This window comes from Lipomyces japonicus (genome assembly GCF_038497905.1).
Source record: "Lipomyces japonicus strain CBS 7319 unplaced genomic scaffold V1514scaffold_43, whole genome shotgun sequence".
Taxonomy (NCBI): domain Eukaryota; kingdom Fungi; phylum Ascomycota; class Lipomycetes; order Lipomycetales; family Lipomycetaceae; genus Lipomyces; species Lipomyces japonicus.
This window is the reverse complement of record NW_027117855.1, coordinates 57,613-70,424: the sequence shown is the minus strand read 5'-3', so window position 1 is coordinate 70,424 and position 12,812 is coordinate 57,613. Positions and strand designations below refer to the sequence as shown.

Sequence of the window (12,812 nt, the reverse complement as noted above, 5' to 3'; positions counted from 1 at the left end):
ATTCAATAAAATTCAATAAAATTTACAATCTATAAAAAAGCAAAATGAAAGTTCAAAAATAATTCTTATCTGGCCCTTACCCCTGCTCCCCAAAATCAAACGGCAACCTGGATTACACCATTAGATCACCTGTAAAAAACTCAGGATCGGCTGCCTTCTCTACACAAATTGGGAACGACTATGTAGCCATAGGTGGTTGTGGTTGATTTTGATTTTGTTGGCCGGGTGCTGGTGGTTGTACAATGGTGGGTTATTGGTCGTAAAATTGTCCAGGCATCAGAGCATCATGGAACTGGTCATCGATATTCATTACGAAAAGCAAAATATAATGTTACGAATAGAATAGCATGAGACGAAATGAAATAGAACGATAATAAGCGAAATAAACAACTAAACGTACGGAATGATGATACCAAATATTCTGCTTGGAGAATAAGAACTTACATGAAAACTTTTACAATTGTTGGGCTGTGTTGGGCTGAGCGTGTACATATATGCTGAGGTTGAGCCCATAATAAAATTGATTCATCATCGAAAATTAGACAATAGGTTATGAGCCTTCGCTTCTTTGCACACCGGCAAAGTCGCTAATTTTCTCTCATTTGATCAGATAATGCCTCACAAGACACGATCTTCTGACGTCTCCAACACCACTGATGACGGGAAGGCTGTAGATGTCATTATTTGTGGGCGGGTCGTCTCTCTTGCTTCGGTTGCAGCTGCCTCGGTCGATATTCTGCTTCGCTCGAGCGATACGTTGTCTAGAGGTGTCCACGGATACATATCCGCGCATACGACGGATCTTGGAAGCCGGTCGGGATGGCACCGCCTAACTGAAGTCCGACGCGTTATGGAAGGGCCAGTTACATCTTGGAACGAATTCAAGTTGTTAAATCAATTGACTTGACTATTATTGATTGTGGACTTTTAGAGCCTACTTGGCTAGCTTACTTACTTACCATTATCCGCGGATATCTGACGGATACGGATATATTCGCCCATCCGTGGACACCTCTAATTATTATTATTATTATTATTATTATTTCTACTGTGTTCCAACAATTTCGATCTCAAATTTTAATGTCTGAACGTAAAGTACCAACCTTGCAAATCTGCAATCTAGAGACTGCAAAGGTAGATTTCACCGCCAAGCCACCAGCTGGCAATAATATCCCTACTCCCCAAGATAATGATGACTTGGCAACTATTGCTCGCAAAATGGAAGCCCTGGCAGATATAATACTTAATGGCAAGAGTCTTGCTGTTGCTACCGGTTTTGGCGAGGCGTCACACCAGGAGCGCGATCCGAAAAAGCTTGCACGCCAGGCTATGAAGCACAAGGAACTAGAAATGTACAATGCATGGAAATTGGGTGCTCATTTGCCCAAATTCAACTGGGAAACATATAAATCAGAAGTGCCGGTAGGGGTGGGATCTGCTGCGCGCTACGCTAAAAAGGCGCATGCTATGGCCCGAATCTGGAATTATGAAAGTGCAACAGCTGAAAATGCGTCATCGTTAATGTCTCACTCGATTAATATGATACCACTGATTTCCGCAGTTGTCAGAGTTCTTAACGCTGAAAGGGAACGCTCAGGTGGCCAGTCAGACCTGTCGGCTCTCGAGCTTGCGAAGGCTCAGACAACGCATCGAGTAGTGGCCGTTGCCATGAATAAATTGAATAATACTTTGCGGGAAATCAAATTATTTACTGAACAACTTAATATCTCAAAGGATATTATTCAGGCAAGAGAGCACAGCTTGAAAGCAAAAATCAGTAGATACAAGCATCGAAACGATTCCAGCGATACAATTGAACAAAATATATGTGTGCCCGAACAATGCGTGAAACCTCGAGAGACCACTACTGGCAAGCAAGATGTGCGTGAATTAGTCGTTACAAGCACGGCACTTACTCCCAGTAGAGTTGCCAACCGACCTAAAAAATTGCTTGCAGCACCAAAGTCCACATTGCCATATCAGCTTTCCACTAGATGATAGGGTCCTAGCAGCACCTGTGACGCTACCAAATTCTTGCGTGATTTTGAATCGCCATTCGACTAAGTACTTTGTCAATGAACTATTTGCTGTATTACATTTTGATTTGTCATGAATAATGTATTTGTTCGAACCCCGACCCCGACCACGCAATATCTTACTATCTGCGCAATCAGTATAATGTTGCAGGTTTTGACAAAACTACAAACGCGAGTACAAACCACCGACATCCAGTTGTGGTCACATCAAGACAAGAATTAGGAAATCAAAATTACCCATTGGATCGACACTTTCTAAGCTGCGGTAGAGACCATGCTGAAATATGTGATTAATTCTACTTGTCGAATGAAAGATGAGCCGTTCAATCTGCGGCTCGTATTTCAATTTTTAAGCAATTTTTACATAAGATTAAGATTTATAGTTAACTAGCTCGAGCTCTCGTTGATAATTAAATTTAGGAGATTTATACAAATAAATCTTGTTTTCATCAAGGGTTCACGGGAAGCGTTCATAAATTACTTGATATAAATATCGCCAGATCTACTTGATACGGTAATCGTCTCTGAAGTAGTATTGAAGCAGCAAATGTCTTGAATTTGTCCCGTTTATGTATACTATGATAAAAAAAAATGTACAAAGTGTACAGAAAGCAACATTCCCAACGCCGTAATGCAAAAATGAGTGCGTAAATGCAGTCCTTGTAGTATAAAATCAAGTTTCAATTTTAATCCTTTTTTGATCGTCAGAACGAGAGTCAACCTCGGCAGAAACAACTTTCCGCTTCGTTAGTTTTTCAGGATTGCGGCAATAATATAGCTTTTTGTCGATTGCAATCATGCGGTCTCTTGAAGGCTGATTTGCACCGGCCAGGATGAGAGGCTTAATTAGATCAATTTCAGTTATTATTTGTGATTCAATCTGCGGTGAAGATTTGAACTTAATGCGAATGTAATCAGTCACGAGGTCTTGATTTGCCAAAGCCATTGCCGCCAGGGCAATATGAGGTGGCGAATAGAGGAACGATGCATCTGAAAACAGCGCATTATTGGCATGCCGGCGAGCAGCATCATGCAAGGCTCCTAGATCTGCTACCTTGTCTGCAGCAAACGCGGATTGCATGTCAAGGAAAAACCCGTGAATTGGATCGAACGGGTGGTGGACGAGAAGCGTGAAGGACAAAGCTTGTATGACGACATACTCCAGGTCGATCAGTGCTGCTGAGGTGACTTTTTGCAAAGGCTCAACAAACTTTTCAATTGAAATAAAGTGATTCTCAGCTTTGGAGGACAGAAACAGGCAGGTATACATAACGTCTTTAGGGTGATAGTCCATGACTGAAAACCGGAGGTAGAACTTTTTCAAATAAGAAATTGCGGTAGCCTTGACCACGGTCGGAAATTTAAAAACAGCAGCCAAATCTTGGGCCTTGTAGCAGTAGTAAACCACGAGATCAAGCTCTTCAGCTGCGGTCAGAAACTCCACGTTGGCCAGAACTTCCGACGAGTGGGTTCGACGCAGCTTCGTGATACCGCGCGCATTGATGGCTTCGCGACGGGCGACCAAATCTGCACCAGCAAATGACCACACCCGGAATTGAGTGCCATGCCGGTAAAGATCATCATCGGTGAGCATTTTTAAGAAACGGCAGCCAATTCAAGATGGCAGTGTTTGTTTTGCAGTGGGCGAAATATTAAACAAAGAGTGACAAGGAATGAGTTTTCGGCCGGGTAAGCCAACCGTCGAGATCGAAGGTTCTCAAGGGGCGCGGCACGCGGCACGTTCATAACCCAATATTAACAAAGGCTTTTTGCGCCGACTCGGCGTGGGTGAAGCTTAAATCGTTCGTTCGTGGCCGTATTGGGTGTTGACGCTGCCTTGGATTGCTGAGGAATTGTTTCTGTCGATCTTGATTTGGTTTGGGTTGCTGCTGCTGTTGTTGTGGTGGTGGTGGTAAAATCACACGTCTTCACTCAGTCGCGGCAATTCAAGATCACAGCCTGCCTTTGCAAACGAGCCGTCGTGTCTAATTCTGCGCAGTTCCGCCGCGACCATGCAGCCGCCGTTTCGAAGGGTTCATCGCCGGGCCGCCTCAAATGTTAGCTCTCACGCGCCGTCAATGTCTTCATCGTCGTCATTGTTTGGTCCGGCTGATTCGGACGGCCTCATACCGTCAACAACGGCTACCTCGTCATCGTCGGCGCCGGCTGCAACTGCTGCCATGTTTGCTGCTCGCCAGATTGTAAACAGTGGCGAAGTAATTGCCTCGTCAGGTTTGCTGCGGGGTAAAAAACGCGATTTTCTGGTGCTCACGACTGCCGAATTGCTCCGATTTAAATCACGATCCAAGGCTGCTGAACTGTTCCCGTCGCTACTGGGCATATCCCGACAGCTGTCTAATGCTTCTTCAATCGGATCCATTGCTACTACTACTACTACATCGCACGCTACGATAAATGACTCTGTGTCGTTTGACTATTTTATCTGTTCTCTCGACAAGGTGCGTTGGATTACTCGCTTCTTTTTTTTTCTTTTTTTTTTTTTTTTTTCGCATATGGGGTTTGCTAACAACCAATACCAGGTCACTGCTGTTTTTGAACTCGCACCGGTTCTTATTGAGGTTTCATTTATTGACAATGACGCTGCGCCGAGATCGACTGTTTTGCAGTTTGCTTCCCGAGCTGAAACAGAGCAATGGCTTTCTAAATTCACGGCCACCGTGCCCAAGCGCACTGCCGCTCATGATCTATCGCCGGCTACTATCGAGTCTATCAAATCATACCTGCAAGCGCGCAATGATTTTTATGCTCCGACGTTTGGCGCGTTTAGAATTGTGGTGCAAAACAACAAGCTAAACCAATATAAATCTTCAAAAGTTGCGTCGTCATCCGATGACCTCACCAAGCTGGCCAACTCCACCACTCATGCCATTCTAATTATAGGTCATTATGCAGTTCACATCCTTGCTGTCGACTCAAAGACAACACACGCGTCATCCACAACACCTGGCACGGCATCTTCGTCGTCTAACGGTTTGCCGGCTCATTACACGCCTCTTTCCACGCACGGCATTGTAGGCCTTGTCCATCTTGCAATGTCTCCTCGTGATTCTACTTTTTACCTCTCTTTCCGCATGCCATTAAGCCCCGTGCGCTCCCTCGAACTTGCATCCTGTGCTGCGAAGCATATTATTCAATCTGTCAGATCCACTCTCGAACACTTGCGGCCATGCTGGACAGAATATCCGCTCACCATGGACGTGCCTGAGTTTGTTCAGGACGAACCTCTGGTACCGATCCCTGCCAATCGTGATGAGAGTCAAGATTCGCACTCTTATGGCCTGAATGGCTTCAACATGACTCTCAATGCCTATCTGGTCGCGTTTGGCATTCCAAATTCAATTTTGAAATTGGCGTATGAGATAACTTGGGATGATGACAACGGTCTTGTTTTCACTTTACTGCCGCCGAGGACTGCGGCAATCACCAATACGTCGAGGCTAGCACCGATATCACCTTCATACACGATCCTGGAACTTTTAGCTGTCATGCGTGCTCTGCGCTGGAATGAGGCTTTCGGTGGTATTTCTTTTTCTACCGTTTCACTTGACATTATGTATAACGTGCCTGATCACTACGCGGCAATTGAGCTCGATCAAACCCGAACGGCAAATGACAAGCGCGTGTCCAAGTTCATGAAAACGTTACCAATACTGAAGCTTGAGTTGCAACTTATTATGTTGTGTAGCATGTCACTGCGCATGCTCGATTTGAACGGCTGCATTCGGACAGTAAAAGCGTCGCCGTCATCACATGACGCGGCAGCGGACCATGGCACCGGAGTGATTGATGCGCTCATGCAAGTGGCCAAACGGGCAACGTCTAACGTTGATTCGTTTTGTTTTTCAAACTTATTAATTGATAATTACGACTTTGACTATCTTGTTGACGTTGCCAGTTCAAGAAAGTCTCACTTGCGTAACTTGGAGGTTGCCCATTGCGGTCTGTATGAGCGCGAACTGACAATTCTTCTTCAAGCGCTTGAAGTTCATGAGAGCACATTAGAAGGCCTTGACATTTCGGAAAACCCTGGCCGAGTTTCGGCATATACTCTTAACGAAAGCTTGTACCGGTTTCAGTATTTGCGATATCTCAACATGAGCAAGCTGTTAATCACTTCGGATGACATTCCTTTACTTTCTGCTGAAACCTTGTCAAACATGCGACTTAAGAGGCTGATTCTTGATGGCACGCGCTTGCGACCGGTTTCGGTCAAGCACTTGTGTGACTATTTGGAGTCAGACACGTCAGCCTCGCTGGTGCAATTTTCAGTACAATCATGTGGGCTTACTGGTAACGAACTTGGTGTTTTGTTGGCTGCCATGGCTAAATGTCCTGTTGGCCGTCACCCGGGCTTGATGGTATACATTGGTGATAACCCGGTTGGCACTGCAGGGTTTGATAAGTTTACGGCATCATTCATCAGCTTGGGCAAGCAAGTCAGGCGCATATCTATGCCACGTGTTGAGTTTCCCAAGGAACAATTGTTGTGTTCATTTTTCCAAGTGTTGGCCATGCCAGACTGCATGCTCACGTATTTGGACCTGTCATTTTTGCTGATCCCAGACGCGGATGCGTCTGCTTATGCATGTGATTTATTGGGAGAAGTTTTTGCCTACAATCAATCATTGCGGTATCTTAATCTGACCGGCGAGACCTCGAAGTTGCAAGTGGCCCGCATCGGTCACGGTATCGGCAGGGCCCTGACGAGACTAGCTGAAAACAAGGTTTTGTGTGAGCTTCACATCAACGGCAATGAGTTATCGGTAGATGGTGCAATGGTACTTGCCAAGGCCCTGATGAGGAATCGGGCGCTTCGGCGAGTCCATCTTGATGATAACGATGTCAATTTGCAAGGCTACACTGCGATCGTAAATTCGATAGTTGACTCGGGCAATAACGTGATTAGGCACGTGTCTCGACCTGTGGTGGATATGAGCAAGCAATTACGCAACCTGCGCGAGCTGACGAGCAAATTGGATTCCGAGATTGCCGTTTTAAGGCAACAACATCATTCACATCATTACTCTCACAATCACCACCGGCGAAACCTGTCGTCATCTTCGGCCTCGACTTTTTCTGAAAAAAATCAGAGTCCGGATTTAAAAATTAAGGCAGAGGCGAGACAGAACGCGGCCGAAACGTTGGCCGTGCTTGAATCGGAATGGAGCCGCGTGTTTGACCGGCTTGATCGGTGGGTGAGTGATAACGTAAGCCATGGCAATGATGATTATAATGACGACGATGATGGTGATGATGATCAACATAATGACGACAATAACAAGGCCCGTAAGGCATTGGAAAGATTAAAGGGAGCGGGCAAGCCTGGTTTAAAAGTCAGTGCAGCTGGTAGAGTAGTCTCATGAACCAAAAAAAAATAAATGAATGGAAAATGATTAGGTTTTTATGTGGCATTTATATTTGTAAAATTGCATTGGGATTTCTTTATTTTAATTTTAATTTTCGTTTTATTTTTTTGTTTTTGGACGGAACGCTTTGTTAAATGTAAAGAATTATAGTAATACCGTTGATATAAATTTATTAATGAGCCAAAGGTGTACCAGACAAGAATTTTATGCGATCTCCATTACTCTTAGCTTCCAACGCAGGTTTTGCCTAACCTTTTCCACAAAAGTCTTTGCATGAAATAAATTTGTAAAGACTATTAAAAAAAAACAAATTTATTCCCATGTCATTTTACTCCAAGCAAGGTACATATATATATATATATTGCCTGGCCATCTACAAGATTTTGCCTACATGAACAAAACCGTTGGGCTCAATTTCATGTTGGTCAATTCGATTTACAACAAATGCAGTTACCCATCGATGTTACTATCTTATATTTTAACATTTTTTTTTTTTTTAAAAAAAACAAAAAAAAAAGAAAAGTTTACCCGTCTGTTTTTTTTTTGCATGATTATAGAAAGAATGTACGAGTTTTTTTTAAGTTGAAGTTGATTTCGCGAACGAATATATTTTTCACAAACGCTTGCCAATTAATTGTACACTGTATATGAGTACAACAAAAAAAATATAAACTTTCTCATATAAACGTTTACGAATTTTTCAATAAACCGATTCAGCGGTATTAAACTGGGTAATGCAGATCAGGTTATCATTATGATCATGTTGAAGCACGGCATTGTTAGGTTAAACAAACGAATACGATTGACCTGCACAAGTTTCTCAGCGCCATCTGGTGAACATAATAATAGGTCTTATTCTTCATCACGACAAGAATGGGAAACCCGGCAAGATTCTAAAGGATTGGAAAATGGTAAAAACAAAAAAAAAAAAGTTATTTCTACTTGCAAAACTATTGAATATTAACTGCGAGGTTTATAAGACAGCATCAATACGAATTATGATTCCTCATTTCTTAAGGACAGAGGAGTTTTAGATATTTCTAAATTCATCAACCCAAACTATGCACCAACTAAAAAAACCAGGGGATCGGGCAAAACGTTTGTGGTTGGCGAACCTACCGTGTTTAGAACTCATGATATCAGCAAGTTGCCGGGAACGAATTCAACACCTTACAACAAACGGAAAAAGACGGATTCAAACTTTACAGACGTCATGTTTATCAAGACATCTTCAGGAGCAGGCGGGAATGGCAACGTTTCCTTTTTAAGAGAGCATGGATCACCGAAGGGACCACCAGACGGAGGTGATGGTGGTGATGGCGGAAGCATATACGTGCAACCAGTAGAGGGCGAGAGTTCGTTACACAAGCTCAGACGACGAATCGTGGCTGCCAATGGAGCAGGTGGCAAAAATTCGCAAATGAATGGACGAAATGGGGAAGACATTATTATTAAAGTCCCCGTGGGCACACAAATTACGTTAGCAGACACGTCAGTCATGCAACGAGAAAATTTGTTGCCAGGCGAGGGTTGGGTTCACTTGAGCGGATTTAAGGAATTCAATGAGGAACGCCCGTTTTTTAAGGCAATCGTAAAGAAAAAAATATTGGAGGATCGAGCACAGGAAAGGCAAGAAGAGATTGAAGACGCGATCCCGCCAGACGGCATCGATCTCAACCGCGAGGGCCCTCCGGTTTTGCTTTTGAAAGGCGGCCGAGGTGGCTTGGGCAACAGGCATTTCCATACGCCCGACATTCGAAACCCGCGGTTTGCCACGACCGGTCGAGCAGGCATTACCACGATCTTTAAGTTTGAACTAAAGTTGCTGGCCGATATCGGATTGATTGGCATGCCGAACGCGGGTAAGAGCACGATCCTGCGTGCGATTTCAAACGCCCGACCAAGAGTGGGGCATTGGGCGTTTACCACGCTCACGCCATCGGTCGGAACCATCCAGCTAGACGTGGCCACAGCGGATCGATCGTTTACGGTGGCTGATATTCCGGGAATTATTGCCGGAGCGAGTCTAAATCGTGGAATGGGATCAGATTTTCTTCGTCATGTTGAACGAGCCGGCAGTTATGCAATCATTGTTGGACTCGATAGCACGGATCCAATCTCTGATCTTCAAATATTAGTAGCAGAACTGGGGGAGAAAAGAATGGAAAACAAAAACGTGCTCGTGGTGGCATCGAAGGCGGACCTGCCAGGCGCGCAGGACAAGTTCATCAGGCTTCAGGAGTACGTAAGCAGGCAAGGTTGGAAGTCATTGCCCGTATCGGCTCAAAACAAGGGACAAGATGTTGAGATTTTGATTCGAACAATGGCAAAGTTGACAGGAGTCATATAGAACAAAATAAGTAAATAAATGTACAGTTTTCAATTAATAACCATTGTGTGTTACCCCTCACACTTTTTATATTTTTTTACAAACATATCCGATAACTGGCATACCGGCCAGATGTTTCACTTCGTCGAATAATTTTAACCACGACTCCTCGTTTGAGACCCAAATATTTTGCCACCGGATCTTCTCTTTGAATCCGGGGAAGCTGACTTTCTTTTAACCTATATTTTTCCAACAGTGACTTTTTTTCTTCGACTGATAACCGAACATGTTTTGGAACCAATTCATGATGCGTAATGTTTACTAACAGGTCAGCCTCTTGGAAAGTTTCGATGGTGGCCGGTGCCACGGTCGGTATCATTTTGTTGGCAGATGGCGTAATGGAGGTCTGATAAACAAAAATGCCGCTTGTAAATGATTCCTCAATGATTTTGATGCAAAATGTGCGCATGGTCTTGATCCCGACCGACGCTTCCTCACAAAACTCAACCCACATGGTGCCGAGATCAGGAAATTTCTCCTGAGATTCAGGAGTCGGATTTGCTCTAAAGTTCATTCTACTGCGCCTAAATGAGCAAGCAAAAAAAAAAAAAAAAAAAAAAAAAAGAGAGTTAGTAAAATGTGGAAACGGCCAATGGTCCATAAATATCAAATGTGTCGTACATTGGCGATCCCATCTGATCACACATCACGACCCGAAATTCGTCCAAGGTCATGTCGATCTCAGCCTGAGCCACGTCGTAACCCTTTTAAAAAACTGGATTTAGATCTTCCGTACACAAACATATAACTCATACAAACGAAACTAATATTGCGTTCGCAACCATACCCTGTCTCGAACCATCTCCTTCACGGTTCTGAATGTTCGCCATAGTCGTGAAGCTTGCCGCTCAACGTCGTCCATTATTTATTGCGTTTTTGTTGTGGTGAACCAACCCTGTTGAGAACGATTTGTTTTGGGATCGCAAAATGATTAATTTTCCCGTGCTCAAAAGTTCGCTCCGGACTGGGCCGTACCGCAAATTAGAATTTCGTGACCTTCGAAAACAAAAAAGAAAAAAAAGTAAAAAAAAAATAAAGGCATTGCGGAACACAAAAAAGTTGAGTTTTGCCCCTTCCCTTCTTTAATTCAATTGCAATCCCCCCACCGTAAACGAGGTCAAAACAGTCGCTGAAGTTCAATTCTCTTCGGCATCGATCTGCTTGTTTACTCGGTTCGGTTTATTACTTGGTCCGACTTTTTTTTTTTTGAACAATGGCTGCTACCGCATCCAACATCGACACTCCTGCGCAGTCTGCTCCCGGGTCTTCGAAGCGTCCCACCAGGCCAGACCAAGCAGCCTTTGAAGCCGGCCTCGAGGCTCTTGAGAAAGATCTCAAGGCAAAGAATGAGAAGCAGGTACGAAGGAGTTTTTTTTTTTGTATTTGGGGAAAAAAAACGTGGTTCATGATAGTTTAAATTGCTTGGGCCACGTGGCAGGTTTGAGGATTGAAAAATGTAGCCGCAGCTAACGTTTTTTTTTGTGAAGAACTACTTCAGCAGTCAATTGAAGCTCACGTCTGCCGACTCGGCTGCGAACGAGCAATTGAAGCAGTTCCGTGAACAGCTTCATGGCATTCGCGTCCGACAGCAAGAGATCCGTGCTACTAACCAACAAATATTTGACGAAATCCATCAGCTCGAAGACGGCATCAAGCGAAAGGTAATTCTAAACATGTTGCTGATTATTTTATTTTATTTTGTTTTCATTTAATTGCTGACCCGATGAACAGGCCAGGGAGATTCAGGCAAGCAAGTCGAAGCTTAGCTTTAAGTCGGTCGAAGCCCTTGATTCGTACGTCAACAAGCTCGAGGCCTCTGTGAATTCAGGCACGCTTAAACTTGTTGATGAAAAACGTCTTTTGAACGATATTTCTGCTTTGAAAAAGACGCGCAAGGCGTTTGCCAACGTGAACGAGGGCGAGCAATCCATTACCGAAAGCAAGGAAAAGCTGACCGCGTTGCGTGCCACGATCGAGGATACCGAATCCAAGGAACTTTCGGCCAAGCACCAAGCCATTCAGGCCGAGATCAATGCTATTCGTGCCAAGTTTGATGAAGTGCAAAAAAACAGGACCAGCCTTGTGGAGAAGCGTGAGGAAGCTAGCAAGCTTAGAGAAGAGGCATACAAGCTGCTGCGCAAGTTTAAGGATGACTATTATCAACAAAAGCGGGAGTATGGCAAATATGAGCAAGAGGAGCGACAAAAGCGATGGGAGCGCAAAAAAGCCGAACGAGAAGCTTTTGAGAAGGAAAAACGAAAGAAACGTGCCACCCAGAAACTTGAAGCCGCTAGTGAGCCAGCGTTTGAGCAAGATATTGCATCTGCCGAGGCATTGTTGCAATATTTTGACCCTTCGTTCAAGCCAACTTCTGGCTACGTGCGTGCGTCATCAAATCTTGCTGCGCAAGCTACGCGCACGATCGAAGCCATCCCTGAAGGTACTCAGATCATTTCCAAGAAAGTTGAGGAAGAGTACTTTGTTGGCAAGAAGGGCAAGAAAAATAAATCGTTTAGCAATAACAATAACACGCAGGCTCAACCGGACAAGGAAAAATTTACGTTGAATATCTCAATTATTGACCAACTTGCCAAGCTCACGATCGGCGTGCCTTCATCCAAGGATGACATTCCAGCCACGATCGATAGCTTGAAGCAAAAAATTGAATGGTTTAAAGAAAATCAGGACCAGGTCACGACTGAGAATATTAAAAAGGCTGAGGCTGAGATTGAACGTTTAGAGAAAGATGCGGAGGAAAATTCAAAGAAGGAAGAAAACTTGCGCAAGAAGGCGTCATCAAAGAAAAATTCAAAGACGGATGATTCTACTGATGGTACTCCTGAGCCAGAGTCAAAGGAAGAACAACAAGAACTACAGGCGACTGAAGGACCAGTTGTTGAAGAATCCCAGGCTGAAGAGTAAAATCTTGTGACTACTCGAAACCATGAAGGAATCTTGGAATTTTTTTTTAAAAAAAAAAAAAAAAATTTAAAGTAGATT

At 44.0% G+C, this 12,812-nt stretch overlaps 6 protein-coding genes across 6 annotated transcripts; 4 read left to right on the top strand and 2 right to left on the bottom strand.

Moving 5' to 3' along the window:
• Nucleotides 1–1,080: 1,080 nt before the first annotated feature.
• On the top strand, nt 1,081–1,998 carry V1514DRAFT_344370 (uncharacterized protein; the record flags this gene model as incomplete). The annotated part of the gene is made up of 1 exon (XM_066929184.1): nt 1,081–1,998. The coding sequence occupies one exon, from the start codon at nt 1,081–1,083 to the stop codon at nt 1,996–1,998; it is 918 nt and encodes a 305-aa protein (XP_066781700.1).
• Nucleotides 1,999–2,390: 392 nt separating this feature from the next.
• V1514DRAFT_335719 (cyclin-like protein) lies at nt 2,391–3,772 on the bottom strand. The gene has a single exon (XM_066928451.1). It carries the CDS (start codon nt 3,628–3,630, stop codon nt 2,710–2,712), a length of 921 nt encoding a protein of 306 aa, XP_066781699.1. The 5' UTR covers nt 3,631–3,772; the 3' UTR covers nt 2,391–2,709.
• Nucleotides 3,773–3,799: 27 nt separating this feature from the next.
• Nucleotides 3,800–7,579, top strand: V1514DRAFT_353952 (uncharacterized protein). The gene is made up of 2 exons (XM_066929569.1): nt 3,800–4,495; nt 4,577–7,579. Exons 1-2 carry the CDS (start codon nt 4,049–4,051, stop codon nt 7,418–7,420), a joined length of 3,291 nt encoding a protein of 1,096 aa, XP_066781698.1. The 5' UTR covers nt 3,800–4,048; the 3' UTR covers nt 7,421–7,579.
• A 905-nt stretch (nt 7,580–8,484) lies between these two features.
• Nucleotides 8,485–9,773, top strand: V1514DRAFT_348657 (GTP1/OBG domain-containing protein; the record flags this gene model as incomplete). Its single annotated transcript, XM_066929342.1, has 2 exons — nt 8,485–8,528; nt 8,567–9,773. The coding sequence occupies 2 exons, from the start codon at nt 8,485–8,487 to the stop codon at nt 9,771–9,773; spliced, it is 1,251 nt and encodes a 416-aa protein (XP_066781697.1).
• A 38-nt stretch (nt 9,774–9,811) lies between these two features.
• On the bottom strand, nt 9,812–10,804 carry V1514DRAFT_159004 (RNA polymerase). The gene is made up of 3 exons (XM_066924522.1): nt 10,600–10,804; nt 10,434–10,516; nt 9,812–10,336 (listed from the first exon to the last, which is right to left on the bottom strand). The coding sequence occupies exons 1-3, from the start codon at nt 10,672–10,674 to the stop codon at nt 9,850–9,852; spliced, it is 645 nt and encodes a 214-aa protein (XP_066781696.1). The 5' UTR covers nt 10,675–10,804; the 3' UTR covers nt 9,812–9,849.
• A 221-nt stretch (nt 10,805–11,025) lies between these two features.
• On the top strand, nt 11,026–12,734 carry V1514DRAFT_321735 (uncharacterized protein; the record flags this gene model as incomplete). Its single annotated transcript, XM_066926061.1, has 3 exons — nt 11,026–11,169; nt 11,300–11,473; nt 11,544–12,734. 3 exons carry the CDS (start codon nt 11,026–11,028, stop codon nt 12,732–12,734), a joined length of 1,509 nt encoding a protein of 502 aa, XP_066781695.1.
• Nucleotides 12,735–12,812: the final 78 nt, after the last annotated feature.

Bases quoted from the DNA above. Each gene is read 5' to 3' on its own strand.
- V1514DRAFT_335719 (XM_066928451.1), bottom strand. From the start codon at position 3,630: ATGCTCACCGATGATGATCTTTACCGGCATGGCACTCAATTCCGGGTG.
- V1514DRAFT_353952 (XM_066929569.1), top strand. From the start codon at position 4,049: ATGCAGCCGCCGTTTCGAAGGGTTCATCGCCGGGCCGCCTCAAATGTT. The intron at 4,496-4,576 runs GTGCGTTGGATT...AACCAATACCAG, and splicing joins TTATCTGTTCTCTCGACAAG to GTCACTGCTGTTTTTGAACT.
- V1514DRAFT_159004 (XM_066924522.1), bottom strand. From the start codon at position 10,674: ATGGACGACGTTGAGCGGCAAGCTTCACGACTATGGCGAACATTCAGA. The intron at 10,517-10,599 runs GTATGGTTGCGA...GTTTTTTAAAAG, and splicing joins AGGAGATGGTTCGAGACAGG to GGTTACGACGTGGCTCAGGC. The intron at 10,337-10,433 runs GTACGACACATT...TTGCTCATTTAG, and splicing joins GATCAGATGGGATCGCCAAT to GCGCAGTAGAATGAACTTTA.